The sequence below is a fragment of the Rhinoderma darwinii genome, chromosome 3 (assembly GCF_050947455.1).
Source record: "Rhinoderma darwinii isolate aRhiDar2 chromosome 3, aRhiDar2.hap1, whole genome shotgun sequence".
NCBI lineage: Eukaryota > Metazoa > Chordata > Amphibia > Anura > Rhinodermatidae > Rhinoderma > Rhinoderma darwinii.
In genome coordinates, this window is record NC_134689.1 from 122,049,356 (window position 1) to 122,067,801 (window position 18,446).

General features: G+C 42.8%; 1 protein-coding gene across 1 annotated transcript in view; it reads right to left on the minus strand.

Annotated features, from left to right (window-relative positions):
* CDHR2 (cadherin related family member 2) overlaps positions 1-18,446 on the minus strand; it is a 129,712-nt gene that overhangs the window by 75,179 nt on the left and 36,087 nt on the right. The window contains exons 5-8 of the mRNA XM_075860051.1: positions 17,616-17,705; positions 13,659-13,748; positions 2,896-3,036; positions 1,631-1,774 (exon numbers count right to left, since the gene is read on the minus strand). Coding sequence (XP_075716166.1) covers positions 1,631-1,774; positions 2,896-3,036; positions 13,659-13,748; positions 17,616-17,705 — 465 coding nt within the window. The remainder of the gene's footprint in view (positions 1-1,630; positions 1,775-2,895; positions 3,037-13,658; positions 13,749-17,615; positions 17,706-18,446) is intronic.

The following is an 18,446-nucleotide window of genomic DNA, read 5'->3' on the forward strand; positions in this document are numbered from 1 at the left end:
ATAAATAATGCTATACATTTATAGTGCAGGTTGTTACGGTAGTAACAATACCCAAATATGTGTATAATATTTCAGATTTTGGGACTTATATTTAAAAAAGTTTATTTATTGTAAAAACTTAGCATTTATGTGTAATTTGAATGATTTTTTTTTAAATTTCACAGTACTTTATAGGGGGATTTTTTGCGGGACGAGTTGTACTTTAAGTAGGTGCCAGTTTCTGGTACATTAACATTTTCATTTAACTTATATAAAAGCAGTTTTTATAATTTTTTTACAGCATACACCGATCATTATGTTTATTTATTATAAAAAATGTGCATTTGTGTAATTTTTTTTAGGACTTATTCATTATAACTGGTGGCAGCTGGTACACAATTGATCTGTATCATAAGTGCAGGGGAGGGGGGACTGGACATGATAAGCTTGAGACAGACTGACCTCATTCAACGTCCTATTACAGCAGGACATTGCAGGAGCCTGGTCTGTGCGTAACAAGTAACCACTTCACTGTCCTAAACCATCTAGGTTTTTATTTTTAAAAGATTCCCTGTGCTGGACCAGCAGTAATTTTGTCTTTAACATCTTTACTGCTCTAGACCACCAGTGATTTTGCCATTATTCCGTTCACTGCACTAGACCAGACACTATGGGCACTATGGTAGTATTATTTCCATACTAAATGGAGGTATTATTTAGGCATTGTATGTTATATTTGGGCACTAAATGGCTTTATTATGTGGACATGGTATGGAAATTATATTTGGGATTGTATGGTTTTTAGGTATAATCGTTCAGAAAAATGTGCATTTGTATCTATGATATATACATACATATATAGATATACTGCTAACCCTATTACACACTTCTCCTCCACCAATCAGTGTGGGCAAACACGGTGGTAAACACTTACACCTATATCCTTCTCTTTGACTCAGTGTCATCATATATTAGGCCCTGTTCACATCACATTTGTGATGTAAGTTTAGTATGGATGTCCGCGTACACACTAAACATGTCCATAGAGTTACATTAGCCTGACAAAGGCCAATAGTGTTCAGTTGGCCTCCATCGGGCAGGTTTATAGTAGTATACCTTAAAAAGGTATGGGATAGTGTAGTAGACTATGCTATTTCATACAACGGAATTAAGTAAAAAAAAAAAAACTTTTTATACATAGAAGCCTACGGTTGACAAACACCCACAATTCAAGGAGGGCCTAGACGCCTTTAATGAAAAACATAGTAAGACAATTGGAAACTAGATTCCAGAGATGGGACAATGATTCAGGGATTAATTCTGATTGCCATATTGGAGGAATTTGAACCCGCCTCATGTGGGTATTTTCCTTCCTCTGGATCAACATGGTAGGATTATATGTTGGACTAGATGGACCTGTGTCTTTTTTCATCCTTATCAACTATGTAACTGTGGCATCCATTTGATGTAAACACCATGAGCTTTTCATGACGGTGATGGATGCTACTGTTAGGTATAGGTCACAGCCTTTGTTCAACATATAGCTTTTCCCGGAGCATTCATTAAACGTATGGCAAAAATGTCATGTGAATGAGGCCTTAAAGTGTCAGCTTTTTTGTCATCTTGCATCAGAGGATATTATATTACTTACCACTGGAGAATGTTCAAAAACAGAAGACACATAAGGCGCACCAATAAACTCTGGATTCAAATCTGGAACGTCCACAACTCTTACAGACACATAAGCCGTAGTGCTTTGGAATATGAATTCATTATTCAACATTCCTCCCGCATCCTGCAAGTTTAAAGAACACATTTTAAGAAAATGCATGTACTGTATATTACTTTAATAATATGGTTAGTTTGTGATACAGTGCACCTTCATTTTTATGTATTCATTGATTTATTTATACCCATTTATTAAAAATGGTGCTGCCATTTAACTGCATATGCTTGCACTGCAGGAATACACAGTTCCATGTGTGTAGTAAGAGAATGATACAGTTTATGAACAAGCTTATAAATGAATTATAGGAAAGTCCAACTTTACTATACTGTATCACAAAGGTAAATACATTGTAGAAGATTATTGTATATTTGTCACAATAGATCTATTATTGCATTCACAGTGACATGTCAGATGTTATGAGTAGGGTCTGTGAACTTGAACCTATCCTAATTCTCTATTTGAAAGGGATGTTATGCAATACCACATACAATCTGTGGCACTATTTTTAGAAGAAATCAGCCATGTTTTTTTAAACCCTGGACCACCCCTTTAAAGGCTATGGCCACTTTTGCAATGAATTAGCTTATTATAATTTTTTAAATAAAAATGTAAACAACTTCTCCTATTCACTTGTCTGTAATACTGTGAGCCGCCGTTACAAGTGTGTTTGCGTTTCACAGTATGGAGCAGTAAAGAGAATGAAAGGGAGGCAGTGCCTTCAAAACAGCTGATCAAGAGTGTCAAGAGTCGAACTACCAACCAATCAAATATTGATAGCCTATCCTGAAGATAGGCCATCAATTTTCTCTCTCTCCGGAAAACCTCTTTAATAGACTATGATAATGAGATGACTGCTGAGAAGTGATCTCTACAAAACAGGAAGTGTCAGTCTATTGGGAGGCTCAGTGGTCAGAGTGAAAACTGCAAGATTTTAGGATTAATGACATAGAAAATATTAAAAAAAAATCACCAACAATTCTTAAAATAGGTTTAACATAAAAAACTTAATGTAAACAATAGGTCATTTTTTGACCATACATTCCCATCCATATAGGCCATTAGTATTTAAGCACTGGAGGAGTTTGAAAATGTCAAATTCTCTCATTAAAAAATACAGTTTTTCAAAGTTAATTAAAGTTATAAAGAAGAGATAAGAATTTAAGAGACGCCATCTACAAGCTGATTACCGTTGCATTTATAGTTAACTGGTAGAAGGTGCTCTTTTTGTTGTAGTCCAAAGTACCATTCAATTTAATGTATGCAATTTTGGAATCTGGATCCTCTGTGGCGTTGATGTAGAACAGGTCAGTGTCTGAACTTGGTATAACCTAGAGAACAAGAAACATAGTTTAATACATTTTGTACATAACTAAAAATTTAACCCCAGTGGTATGCTTAAACATCAGGATTTGTTGTAGATTATCAGTACCAATTGTGTAACAAAAAATTGCTATGAAGTACAGCATAATGCAAATGAACAGGATTTTATAAAACCCCATTTACACTCTGGAAAACCACGTATTTCTTCTGGATTTTGCAGCGGATTTCACCCACTGTATTGCGAGGGTGCAAAATCCACAGCAAAAGCCCCATGTATAGCCACACATTAATACAGGGTACAAGTGATAAGCAAATGGATTCTAAACAAATCGAATTAGGTATGAATTTCCCAAAAATTTCAGATTCTGCGACATCCGACCCTTTTGGAGTTTAGTGTCGCACAAAAAAATACCATACTCCCCTTGACTTCCGTAGCGACACATCCCTGTCGACCACCTGAGGTGACGTTGTTTTGTCCCATGTGGCTACTACTTGCGGCCTACTGATATAATGTTTTGTCCCATATAACCACGGAAGCCAATCACAGGCTCAATCTGTCACATGGGGAAAAACATTCAGCAGCATAAAATATGCCTTGTATGAAATATGCAGCATATTCCCAATTTAAATAAATGGGGAGCTGTTTGAAGGTGTATTTCAAGTGTATTTCGAAGCGATTTACGCTGCAAAATATGCCATGTGAACAAGGCCTAAGGCGAGGATGAAAAAACATCCCGAAGTGCAGGCCAGAGGGGAAAATTCCTTCTATTTCAAGAGGTGGTTATCAAGACTCTAATATTTGGGAATCAGGAAAGGGAGGGCCCAAGCATATCTGCTGGAAGAGAGAGTGCCCGCATTGTACCAGAGCAACACTTTCCCAGCAAAGTTTCCCAAGCTGCGAAGATTCAGAGTGTGTTCCAAAAGGGGGAAAAGAAAGGACCTGCTCCAAAAAACCTGGTCTTTGCATAAAGGATTGCTTCAAAGCGTACCACACATCTATGAATAAATACTTTATCTTATATATTTACTTCATTATTAAACCATTTTATTATGCCCTGATGTACTCTGCCGAGCTTACATATGCCCCACATTATTTAAGGAGAAATCCAAGGCTGACCCTTGAAGTAACAACTCCTGCTTTTCTGCACGCAAATTAGCCCTATTAAATTTTTAAATGTTTCGAATGTAGTTTGTGATTGAATCATTTAGTTCCCATAAAGGTGAATCCCAGGCTGGCGCCACACCAGACAGTTTATACAAGATACAGACTACCTTAGCCCGGTATAAAGCAAATTGATACGCCATCAACTCCAAATGTGTTGTGCATAAAATGGGCACGCATGGTTGGTCGAGCAGAAGGTCAGGTCAGGCGGCAGGCAAGGATAGACGAAAAGTACAGGCAGAGGTCATATACAGGAAATCCATGAAAATGGCAGGGAAGCTCTTAATGCACTAGGAAGACCCTAAATGATTAGGCAAGGTGTTCAAGAAAAGGAGTACGTTTTATATCCAGGGAAAGCTTGGCGCGTGCTGGCCTTTTAAGGCAGGGAGAGTCAGTGCGCGCACTATAAGCCAGAGCAGAGCGTAATTAGCTTGAAAGGCCACCAGATGCGGAGATCAGCGCTGAGTAGAAGCCGCCAGGATTTGGTAAGTATATGGCAGTGGCGGGAAGCAGCAGCCATTACATCTATCCTCCAATGCCATTTTTTCTTCAGCACTGCCGAATCCTCCCCATTTAGGTGCAGCTCAATCCTACTTTAGAGGATGTACTCAGCAGAGAAGTCAGTTCAGTTCTATAAAAACTCAGAGCCCAAATCTCTTGCTATCTCTCTCTGGTGTGACAAGAGCAAATACTACTTTTGAGGTCCTTGCCTTAAAGAGGATTTTCCAGCACAGCAGGCATAGTCTCGCTGTAATTGACAGTTTACAGCGTAATCTCGTGAGACTACGCCTGCTATGCTGTAAATCAACCACAAACGCTAGAGAAGTATCAGGATTCTGAACACACATCCCGTCCTGGCTGGAGGTAATGTATATTAATTGTCAGGACACTTGAGTAGCATTAGTTTGTGTGTATGTGGCTGCATATAGTGTCCTAGTAAGAACACTATTGTAGCGTAAATGAATGGGGAGAAATGTATGACGCTGATTGGTCACTGATTGGTCAGCGTCATACACTTCTCTCCACAATGCCCACTTGGTTAAAAAGTAAAACACGCCCAGTTGTCCATTAAGAAACTCATTAGCATAAAGCTAAAATTGCTCATAACTCCGTCAAAAATGATCATTTTTCTAAATAAAAAACACTGCTGTTATCTACATTACAGCGCCAATCACATCATGTACAAGATAGGCCACTTATAATGTGGTCACAGAGCCTCTTTAAGCTTACAGCATAAAGTCTCTTTTACATGGGCCAATGACCAAGCAAACTAACGAGGGTGTAAACAGGGCTGAGATAAGACAACAAACAATCAAACATCTAATCGAATGTTCTATGCAGCCCAAAAAATGGTTGCTTGTTGGCAGCACATCTCTGCATGTAGGCAGGGGATGTGCTGCCAACAAGATCCAAAATGTATAGGGACAAATGAGCATATTAAAGATTATTCGTCCCAATACATTCCGATCATTACTTTGTTGAAATGGAGCAAACGAGCGCCGATCGACATGTCATTGTCGGCGATATCCGCTTGTTACTGGGCAGAAAATCAACCTGTGTAAAACCTCCTTAAGTGCTTAAAATTATTTTAACGACCTTCCACTAGCTTTGTCATTAGTGCCAATGTGCACCACGACCACTGGGTACTCACCAGGCAATCCCAATAATATGTTAACTTAATCTGCAATATATCAAAACCTGGGCTTTAACCAAGGAGAAGTAAGGGGTACCATGGGGCCATAGCACAGGCATAAGGGTTCCCAGGTTCAAAGGACTGGAGGTTGGGTATGTCATCATCGCCTGTAAAGCTAGGTTGTACAAGGGAGAGAGAGGTGAGATATTTTGTTTTCACATAAATACTTGTGAATTAGGGGTAGTGTGGCAGGAAAAATATAAGAAAGGTGTTGGTTGATTAGCAAGAGGGCAGAGAGCAGTTGAGGATAAAATAGATGGTTTAGGACAGGTGAGGGTATTACTTATTTGGATTTCAGAAGAATAAAGACCTCATCTGTCCTCCACCTGTTAGTCCTCGGTTCACTGGATTGCCCTTCCAATTGCTGGCGGTACTGTGGCCATGGCAATTGTCCCATTAGCTACACAGCAGGGGACCTTGTTTGGGGGGGCAAAAATGTGACCAGCCACCGGGACAGGGTTTTGGCTCATTCGGGGGATCTCCAGCTGCCTACCGGGTCCTGGCCGCGTCAAGCGGGCACGGCAACCCACTTGAAGGTGGGCAGCCAAGGTAGGCGGACTTGGCCATAGTGGGGAGCCAGGGTCAGACTGCGATGAAGTTGGACTCCCATTTGCTTTGCATCTAATTTCAGTTAATAAAGGTGGCGTAAACCGCAAAATGTTTTGCCATGAAATGCTGTGTATGTTTTTTTCTATTCTGGTAGTTAGGGGAAATGGAGTCCCTAGGGATCATCAACAGGGGGAGTATGTGGCACTATCTACAGGGGGAGTATGTGGCACTATATACAGGGGGAGTATGTGGCATTATCTACAGGGAGGTGTGTGGCACAATCTACACAGGGGGCTGTGTGTGGCATCACCTACAGGGCGTGTGCGTGGCATCATCTACTGGGGGTTGTCATTGTATACAGGGGTGTGTGGCATCAGCTACAGGGTTTCTGTGTGGCATCATTTACAGGGGGTCTGTGTGGCATCCAAAGGGGGCTGTGTGGCATCCTCTACAGCAGGGCTGTGTGGCATCACCTACAGGGGGTGTGTGTGGCATAATCTACAGGGTGTGTGTGGCATCATGGGGGGCTGTATAGCACTGTCTACAGGGGGTAGTATAGCACTATCTACAGGGGGGCTGTATAGCACTGTCTACAGGGGGGCTGTATGGCACTGTCTACAGGGGTGGCTGTAATGGCACTGTCTACAGGGTGGGTGCTGTATGGCACTGAATACAGGGGGGGCTGTATGGCACTGTATACAGGGGGGCTGTATGACACAATCTATAGGGGGCATTATGTACAAGGGGGGGTTGTGTGGCAGCCAGGAGATAGTGGCCCTAGTCAAATGTTTGTTATGGGGCCCAGTGTTTCCTAGTTACGCCCCTGCCCAGGCATATATAGTAAGTCATAAGGCTTAGACCAATATAGGCATGGACTCCCATTTGCTTTTTATCTAATTTCAGTTAATAAAGGTGGCGTAAGCCGCAAAATGTTTTGCCATGAAATGCTGTGTATGTTTTTTTCTATTCTGGTAGTAAGGGGCAATGGAGATCCAAGGGATCAGCAGATGCGCTCCTTACTCCTATTTATGTTATCAATATATCTCAGTGCAAGTTACTCATTCAGATCCAGTACATGGGCAAATGCACAGTATGCACACATTTTGCCCAGCAGTATACACCCTCAAATAACTGTTTAAGGATTGCAAACATTGCAAAAGATGTGCACTAGATAGCATTATTTATCATGAAGACTATCTCTTCTAATGCGGATCTTACAGCTAAGATACTTCAACTTAATTAAAACAGAATCATTTATAGTAAATATAGTCATTTATTGCTCATAAATTTTGTATGCAGTTATTTTATCCAAAGCCAGGAGTGAATCCAAAGGGCAGGAAAAGTATAAAGGTGTGAATTCAGCCTTATAGGGATACACTGAATAATTACATTAACATAATTATAAATTTAATTGTAAACCGAAAAACAAAATGATATTTATAGTTGAATTACATATGGCCACACCCATTGAAAACAAGTGCATAAAATCAAGCACACAACTATGCAATCTCCATAGACAAACATTGGTAGTAGTATGAGTCGTACTGATGATCTTAGTGACTTTAAACATGGCACTATCATACTGTAGGATGCCCCCTTTGCCACAAGTCAGTTTGTGAAATGTCTGATCTGTTAGATCTGCCTTTGTTATTATTGTAAAAAAAAAAGCATCAAGGAGTAACAACAGGTCTGTCACAAAACGTTAAACCAAACAAACACACAGGGAGGTTCTGCCGAGTGCTGAAGCGCATGTCACGTAAAAATCGCCTATCTTCTGTTGCATCACTCACTACAGAATTGTAAACTGCCTCTTAGGGGGGATTCACACGAGCGTGTATTCGGTCCGTGCAGGCCGCGTGGTTTTCACGCGGCACGCATGGACCAATACAAGTCTATGGGGCAGTACAGACAGTCCGTGCTTTTTGCGCAGCGTTTGTCTGCTGCGCAAAAAGCGCGACAGGTTCAATAACTCTGCGTATTTCACGCATCACGCACCCATTGAAGTCAATGGGTGCGTGAAAATCACGCGCACCACACGGAAGCACTTCCGTGGGACGAGCGTGATTCGCGCAACAGCAGTGAAAAGGATGAATGAAAACCGAAAAGCACCACGTGCTTTTCTGTTTCCGAACATCCAAACGGAGTGTCTTTGCGATGAGCGAAGCCGGACAAGCGTACCGAACTTCACCGGGTTCGGCCAAACTCGTTTTGGCCGATCCCGGCAAAAAAATTATCGGTACGCGACGTCAGGAGATAGTCACTGTCCATGGTGCTGAAAGAGTTAAACTGTTTCAGCACCATGGACAGTGACTTGCGATCCCAAAATACATTAACCTGTAAAAAAAACCGAAGTTCTAACTTACCGATCACTCCTGTCTCCTTCCTGCAGTCCGACCTCCCGGGATGACACTTCAGTTCAAGTGACAGCTCCAGCCAATCACAGGCCAAGCACAGGCTGCAGCCAATCACAGGCTGCAGCGGTCACTTGGACTGCTGCGTCATCCAGGGAGGTGGGGCCCGATGTCAAGAGAGGCGCGTCACCAAGGACGCGTCACCAAGGACGCGTCACCAAGGCAACGGCCGGGAAGTTCTCGGTAAGTAGGAACTTTATCTTTTTTTTTTACAGGTTTTTCGCTGTTGTGTTCGGCATTCACTGTCGAGGGTGCTGAAAGATTTAGCTCTTTCAGCACCTTGGACAGTGACGGGCGTTGACAAGCCTCATCTCTATGATGCCGGCTGCGCGAAAATCACGCAGCCGCGCATCAGACACGCATGACACACGCAGCTGTCAAATGGTTTTTGCGCTCGCAAAACGCTGCGTTGTTTGCGCGCGCAAAAACGCAACGTTCGTGTGAATCTGGCCTTAAAGTGACATCTACACTAGAACTCTACATCTGGAGCTTTATAAAGTGGGTTTCCATGCAGCTGCACACAAGCCTAAGATCACCATTGCCGACGCCTGGCCAGGGATTCTGCACATAGAGAGAACCACTGACGATGTCAATGTCCATATATGGACAATGAAGTCAGGGCCTCCTGTAGCGCCGGAATGCCTGGCCAAAGCATTGCAGACGCCTGGCCGGGGATTCTGCTCATACAGTGAGCCCATGACAACACTGTCCATATAAGGGTAGTGACGTCAGGGGCACTTCCTGCAGCGGAATCCCCCGCCAGAGCACTGCCATCGCTCATAGAGGGAGCAAGTATGGCTCTATCGACAGGGGGAGTATGTGGCACTATCTACAGGGGGAGTATGTGGCACTATATACAGGGGGAGTATGTGGCATTATCTACACGGAGGTGTGTGGCACAATCTACACAGGGGGCTGTGTGTGGCATCACCTACAGGGGGTGTGCGTGGCATCATCTACTGGGGGTGTCATCATATACAGGGGTGTGTGGCATCAGCTACAGGGTTTCTGTGTGGCATCATTTACAGGGGGTCTGTGTGGCATCCACAGGGGGCTGTGTGGCATCCTCTACAGCAGGGCTGTGTGGCATCATCTACAGGGGGTGTGTGTGGCATCATCTACAGGGTGTGTGTGGCATCATGGGGGGCTGTATAGCACTGTCTACAGGGGGGTAGTATAGCACTGCCTACAGGGGGGGGCTGTATAGCACTGTCTACAGGGGGGTGTATGGCACTGTCTACAGGGGTGGCTGTATGGCACTGTCTACAGGGTGGGTGCTGTATGGCACTGAATACAGGGGGGGCTGTATGACACAATCTATGGGGGGCATTATGTACAAGGGGGGTTGTGTGGCAGCCAGGAGATAGTGGCCCTAGTCAAATGTTTGTTATGGGGCCCAGTGTTTCCTAGTTACGCCCCTGCCCAGGCATATATAGTAAGTCATAAGGCTGAGACCAATATAAGCATGGAATCCAGAGGCAGGAATCAAGACAAGCTCTCCGACATCAGTAGTGGCACAAAGAGAAGAGCTAGTGCCTGGAGCACAGGAGGTTACGGGATCAAATCCTGACACTCATATAGGTGTAATGGTCAGGTGCCACATACTTTTGGCTCGATAGTGTACTCTTGAAATCAATGGTATCAGTAAAATTTATGTTCATTAGCCCCAACTGCAAGCCACAAGGTTACCAACCGTTCATAAAATCTAGTACACAACAATAGAGTATTTTATCCAAAACAAAATAATAGATTTTCATAGTAAGTGCTGCCAATGTGTTTATAAAAGGCCCTGTTCACACCGGGCTTCTTGACACTGATTTTAACGCGAAAACCGCGTCGGAATCAGTGGCAAAAATTTACCGAAATCGCCTCCCATTGATTTCAATGAGAGGTGTAGGAGTTTTTTTTACCGGGCGGCTTTTAACCGCTTGCAGGAAAAAAGGAGCATACGCTTTCTTGCCGATGTTCCGCCTCTGACCTCCCATTGAATTCCAAAAAGTGTTTTTCGTTTTGCTTTTTGTTTGCGGTCCACAATGGCCGCGGGGGAAAAACGCTGCAAGAAAGCGCAAAGAGGTGAAAATCTGCCTCAGAATTTCTGAAGGAATTTTGGGGCAGATATTTTCTGTCTGCAAAATACTCTGTGTGAACTGGGCCTTAGTATCCTAAGTTGTAAGGATATATTACTTACAGTCTGTATCTGTTTATTATTTAGGTTGTAATTTGCCAGTAAAAATGTTGGCTATCAGTGATTAATATTCTGAAAAATAAAACATAAAGGGAGGTCGGCAAACTGGCAAGCTACCAGTATCTTTACAGTTCATAATGGCTGCTATAGAACATTAATAAGGACATAAATTTGATTATTTTTTTATGTAGTTGCAGCTATATTAAGATTTTTCCGTAACTCAAAAACATTTGAGCTGCTTTTTTTCTTCAAAGAGTAATATGAAAGTTGCACGGGCATTCAACTTTTAGGCTATGTTTACAGAGGGTTGATTTTCCATGCAGAAAATCACAGTAAATGCACATTGAAAATCTGCATCATACTTGTGTAGATTTTGTTGTAAATTTGACTGTGGATCACACCCTTTGTATGGAATGGATGAAATTCATTGAATAATCTGCCATATTTCTACAGCTGAATGAAACATGCTGCGAATTTGAAAATGCACATAAAGCCCTAAAATCATCCCCTAACTTTTAAGTATCGCAAAGAGGGATCCTTTTTTGCCACGCCTCTAATCCCGCCCATAGACAGCTGGTTCAGCCCACACAGGATCATGCTCCCATAGTGCCTCCCACACAGTATAATGCTAAATAGCTGCCCCCACACAGTATAATGCCCACTAGCTAACACCATACAGTATAATGCCCCCAAAGCTGCCACCATACAGTATAATGCACCCATTTAGTATAAAGCCAACACGAATGCCCCCATACAATATAATCCCCACACAGATGCTGCCATACAGTATAATGCCCAAACAAATTCCCCCATAAAACAAAATGCCCTATAGCTGTCCCATACAGCATAATACCCCCATGCTGCCCCACACAGTACAATGCCCCCATAGCTGCCCCATACAGCATAATGCCACCATAGCTGCCCTCATACAGTATAATGCCCCCATAGCTGCCCCCATACAGTATAATGCCCCCTTAGCTGCCACCATATAGTATAATGCCCCCACAACTGCCCCAACAGTATAATGCCCCATAGCTTTCCCATACAGTATAATGCCGCCATTGCTGCCCCATACAGTATAATGCCCTCTTAACTGCCACCATAGAGTATAATGTCCCTTTAGCTGCCCCCATATAGTATAATGCCTCATAGCTTCCCCCATACAGTATAATGCTACCATAGCTGCCCCATACAGTGTAATGTTGCCATAGCTTCCACTAGTGCCAGTGCCCACATATAAAGTGCCAGTGCCTACGTAGATAGTGCCACAGTGCCCATGTACATAGTGCCAAACACAGTGCCCATGTGGATAACGCCACAGTGTCCCCTGTAGATAGTGCCCCTATATAGTGCAAAAGTGCCCATGTAGATAGTGCCACACACCCCTTGAAGTTAGTGCCACCACCTGTATATAGCGCTACCCCCCCCCCCTGTAGATTGCGCCATAGGGACTCCCCTAGGAGCGGAATTCCCAGCCAGATCATCGGCCACACTGTGGACGGGGATTCCGCTCCAGGAGGAGCCCCTGACTCCACTGACCATATATGGATAGTGATGTCAGGTGCTCCCCCTAGTAGCAGAATCCCCGGCCAGAGCGTTGACAACACTGTGGCAGGTGATTCTGCTCAGGAGTAGCCCCTGACGTCACTGTCCATATTTGGATATTGACGATAGGGGCTCCTCTAGGAGCAGAATCCCCAGCCAGAGCGTCGATTACGCTCTGGTAGGGGATTACGCTCCTAGAGGAGCCCGTGACATCACTGTCCACTATCCATATATGGATAGTGATGTCAGGGGTTCCCTCTAGGAGCATAATCCCCAGGCAGAGCATCAGCAACACTCTGGCAAGGGATTCCGCTTCTAGAGGAGCCACTGACGTCACTGTCCAAATATGGACAGTGATGTCAAGGGCTTCCTCGGGCTCAGCGCTTAAAGTAGCGCTGTGCCAGGATAGGCTTCGACGAGCGGAGGAGCTCCCTCTGCTCCTCCACCCTGTACTAATGCTGAAGCAGGGAGCTGACGGTTCCCTTCTGCAGCATTGGGTCCAACTGTATTTGCGACTGAGGATGCAGATACAGTTGACACTGGGATATACCACTGGGACTGTCCCACTGAATCAGGGACAGTTGGGAGGGATGCTAAAATCAGTGCAGATTTGCTATGGATTTTTGGGGTGTAAGGGTATGTTGGCATGGGCATATTGCATGTTTATTTTACGCTGTGTTTTTTGAAACAGCAGTGTAAAATTACGTCTCGTATGCACTACCTAGCTTTTAACCAATGAAAACAATAAGAAGCTGTTTGCAGGCATTTGAAGGCGTACGTCGGGGCGTATTGCGACCGTTTCGCGCTCCGAAATATGCTTGAAACAACTCTGTGCGAACATACCATAAAAAAAGTCAAAAAGTTGCATAACTAAAATTCTCAAAAGTCACGATCTGACTAGGTGCAACACAGTTTGTTAAAGTAAAATTGAGCAATACATGTTGCCATGCAGCCCTAATAGCTTTTGATATGAAACATAGCAGATATAAGAAATGAAATTTAAAATTAGAATGGAAAATCCTACAAATACTCAATACAGTGTGAGAGGATTGATCAAAAGCAGCATAAGATCATTTAATTTTTACCTCTTGAATCGTAAATGTCACTGGTACCATTTTGTTATCGTCATAGTCTTGTGCTGTAACCTTACAGATTACAGAACCAAGCGTCGTATTCTGCAATATAAAAATAATTTACATTTTTTACTATTTCTGTATCATATGGCCGACCCCTCTGAAATGTCAGTATCCACAATACTGTCGACCCATTAATGTAAAATGTATGGGCTAAAGACTGCTGGTGCTGTTTCTTTAAAGAGGACATTTCACTAGGTTATATAAGTTGAATTGGTTATTTCACCTTAATAATGCTGTCTCCCTGATTCCAGCACTGTTTTTCTCTTCTTCCTGGACCCCTCTGTTCCAGGATTATGGTCCACTCTTTTGTTGGCCCCCTATATGCTAATTTGTTGTAGTTAGCAAACAGGGTGGAGCGAGCTTCCCTGCCTCTGATGCTGACCAATCAGCGCGATACAGATTGAGGGTAGTTCACGCCCTGTTGGCTAACTACAGAAAAATAGCATAGAGGGAGCCAAGACAACAATGGGCCATATCTCTGGGTGCAGGAAAAAAGTTGGAATCAGGGAGACAGCGCTATTCAGGTTAGTAAACCAGTTCATTTTATATGACCTAGTGACAGATCCTCTTTAATATAAAAGGCTAAGGGAGGATCATGTGAAGAGATGGCACTACAGAAAAATGAAAAAGTTGTTGCTGGATTCATCCACAAATTACAGCTTTATTGTGGGGTTCTGAGCTGCAGGATACCCTGTGATCAATTCACTGTAAAGGAACCATTCAAACAAAAATAAATTGTCCAAAGTGGACAACCCATTTAACCTTTTAATAACCAGGCCTGAAAAGGTCTTAATGAACAGCTTCGTTTCTTTGTTTTTGCCTCTCTGCGTTTCAGCAGCCATAACTTTTTTATTTTTTCATTGATGTGCCTGCATGAGGCCTTGTTTTATGCAGGAGAATTTGTATTTTTTTTCTGCGCTGTTTTGGTGGTAGAAAAAATCTACTGTGTAAGTTATATCAATTCTTTTTGCGCCGTGAATTTAGGAAAAATATATTTTGAACTTTGTTTTTGTTTATTTTTATATCACTTCACGTTTCAGGCTAAATAGCCTGGTAAATGAATTCTTCCGTTTATTACGGTCATGTAGAGTCCTAAAATGTGAGGGTTTTTCTTGTAATGTATAGGAAATAAAATATATTTTATGCTAAACAATGATTTTTTGGGGGGATTTTTTATTTGTTTTTTGTTCGAGGCAGGGATAACATTATTTACAACTTAATTTTTTTACTTATAATGTATTAGCATACAGGAGTATGCTAATAAATTACACTATGGCACTATAACACAGGCTGCTGTTAGAGCTACACATGGTGTTCCCTAACAGCAGGCATACTGATCAGACAGCCCTGGGGTCCTTTCTAGCTCCCCAGGGCTGACTGCAGAGGGTTCCACCAGTCTCCGATTGCATCACTGGACCACGGCAATAAAAAGTTAAATAGCTGGGGGTCTGAGATTTTCTGATCACAGCTGTACTCAGCAGGCTGTCCTAAGTTCAGAATCTGTAAGTTACAGATCCTGATTTGAGGATGAGATTAGCCTTTACTACAGCAACGCCAAAATACGTCACTGTAGATTCTTCACGGAATGCCCGCCGTCAAAAGACAGCGGACGCTCATTAAGGGGTTCACTGTTAAGCAATAGTGAAGACATTTGGTTCAAACTTTCTGCAGCTCACATCTTTAGACTCATTCAGATATAGAGAAACCCCTTAGAGCAATTCCCTCCTAAGTAGAAATTACAAAAGAAAAAAACAACAACACCACAATGGTACAGTCATAAAATAAATTAACACATTCAGCTGAAAACTCCATTAGAATATATTGTAATATATCCTTGAGGGGAACAAAAAAATTGTTAAATATTCTCTTTTCAATTAACTATTCTTTCAATGCAAAATATGCTGTTAATTTAAATATCTTTATTCTTAAATATAACTTTTAAAGGAATTCAATAATGAATCACAAGAGTTGCTCCTGGCTGCGCTTATGTTTTACATTAAAGGAGCAGAATAAAGGCTTATTCACACGAAGTACATTAAAATCAATGTACTTCTATGGGGCTATTAACAGAGCCGTTTTTTTACGGACCGTGTGAAAGGCCTGTGAAAAAATAGGACATGTCCTATTTTTGCCCGTTTTCGAGGATCTCTCAGTAGACTCAAGTCTATGAGGAATCTGTAAAATCAGGTCCCTCATGGATACAAAACAGTATGTCAGGGTCATGTGCAATGACAATTGACTTCATATGCAGAAATCTGTAACTGAACGAGCTAATGGGAGGCAATAACAAAACAAGCTAGTTGCACAGGAATAAATGCAAGATGCTTTGCCCTGTTTAAAAATGTTTAGACACATTGGAATGCTGCCAACTAATTGTGCATCATATTTCAATGGGGTAGGTCGATTAATGGCTCATTTCTGGTGCCATTTATGTCCAGGCGAAGCAAAGGATTGGACAGATAAATATCCAAACTGTCTGAAATCGTTCAACCAAGATCTAATGTATATGGCCAGTTTAAAGGGGTTAATGGCTTTTACACACATTTATGTTTAGAAAGATATCCCTAAAAAATAAGCTGATTACGAGTTGTCCCACTGCTGGGATTTTAAGTGATCAGCTGTAATCTGGGGGAGAATTTGGTAGCAAGTTTTCAATTCTCCTGCTGCGGCGTTAGGGCGGGTTCACACATGGCGGAATTCCACTTAAATTCCGCTGCGGACACTCCGCAGCGTTAATCCGCAGCGGAGCCGTTTCTCCATTGACTTTCACTTTAAATTAGCAGTGTTCGTTTACACGATGCGTACAATTCCGCTGCGGAGCATAGGCTGCGGAGCGGAATTTGGTGTCCGCAGCATGCTCTGTCTGTTGCGGAGCAGTGGCGGACTCATGGCGGAATTTCTCCATTGACTTCAATGGAGATTCAAAGTTCCGCAATGAAGTCCGCAGCTGTCATGCACATGTCATGTGTGCTGCGGATACGTCTTGCTTTTTTAACTTGACATTTCTTCATTCTGGCTGGACCTATGTATTTCTAGGTCTACAGCCAGACTGAGGAAGTCAATGGGGCTCCCGTAATGACGGGAGCGTTGCTAGGAGACGTCTGTAAATAGTCACTGTCCAGGGTGCTGAAAGAGTTAAGCGATCGGCAGTAACTGTTTCTGCACCCGGGACAGTGACTACCGATCCCAATATACATGTATCTGTAAAAAAACATATAAGTTCATACTTACCGAGAACTCCCTGCGTCTGTCTCCAGTCCGGCCTCCCAGGATGACGTTTCAGTGTAAGTGACGGCTGCAGCCAATCACAGGCAAAGCACAGGCTGCAGCGGTCACATGGACTGGCGCGTCATCCAGGGAGGTCGGGCTGGATGCCGAAAGAGGGACGCGTCACCAAGACAACGGCCGGTAAGTATGAAAATCGTTTCCTTTCACTAGGGAAAGTGCTGTCCCTTCTCTCTATCCTGCACTGATAGGGAGAAGGGAAGCACTTTTCCCGCAGTCTGCAGCAGCTAGTCCGCATCAATGTACTGCACATTTTGTGCAGATCCGCTGCAGAATCTGCAACGCAGATTCTGTGCGGCATCGATGCGGACAGTTGCGGAGGAATTCCGCCATGTGTGGTCATGCCCTTAGAGAAGAAAAAAGTATTAGATTGAAAATCGTAGACTGCACCTGAATTAGAGATTTCTCTCAATTAACTCACAATGCCCTAATGGGGTATGTGAAATGGGTCTAATAAACTATACAACCCCATTAAGATATTCTCACTAAATGCTACAGATTTGGCTAGGAATATATATTCACCATATACTGTATACAGATGACTCTGCCTAATGTTTTTGAAATGGAGATGAACAGTCAACCAAAAAATTATACTACTTAAAAAAACATACTTTTGCTTACCTCAAGGACTTGTACTGCGTAAGGCATGCCAAAAAATACAGGTGCATTATCATTGCAATCCGTAACAAAAATCTGTAATGCTTTTTGAACCTTAGAGAAAGAAATCATGGAATTAGCACTGACAAATTTTAAGAGAGTGACCAAATTATATAAAGGAAGTTTTATAGCTAGGGTATGTTCACACGGCCTATTTTCGGCTGCTTTTCGGGCCGTAAACGCCAGAAGAACGGCTGAAAAATCTGAAGCAGAACGCCTCCAAACATCTGCCAATTGATTTCAATGGGAAAAACAGCGTTCTGTTCCGACGGGGCGTTTTTTTACGTGGCCGTTTTTCAAAACGGCCGCTTAAAAAAACGACCGCAAAAAATAAGTGCATCTCGCTTCTTCAGCCATTTTTGGAGCTGTTTTTCATAGACGATAGAAAAACAGCTCCAACAATTGCCGTAAAAAACGCTGCGAATATCGCAAGTGGCTTAAAAAACTTCGGAAAACCAGGAGCTATTTTCCCTTGTATTTCACGCGATTTTGAGTTTGTGTGTGCACATACCCTAAAAGTGACAAAATCTGTGCAAAGACATTGCTAAACAATAGTTATGAGTCCGCTGTATTCTTTAACCCCTTCGCGCTCAGGTCAGTACTATTACGTCCTGCTGGGCGCATCGTTCGCGCTCAGCTCAGTAATAGTACTGACCTGAGTTAACACGGCGCCATCTTTCCCCGGCGCGTGTCTGAGCTGTGATACCTGCTGTTTCCGACAGCAGGCTATCACAGCTTAGTGTGCAGGGACCGATCGCGGTGGTCCCCGCCGATTAACCCCTTAGAAGCCGCGTT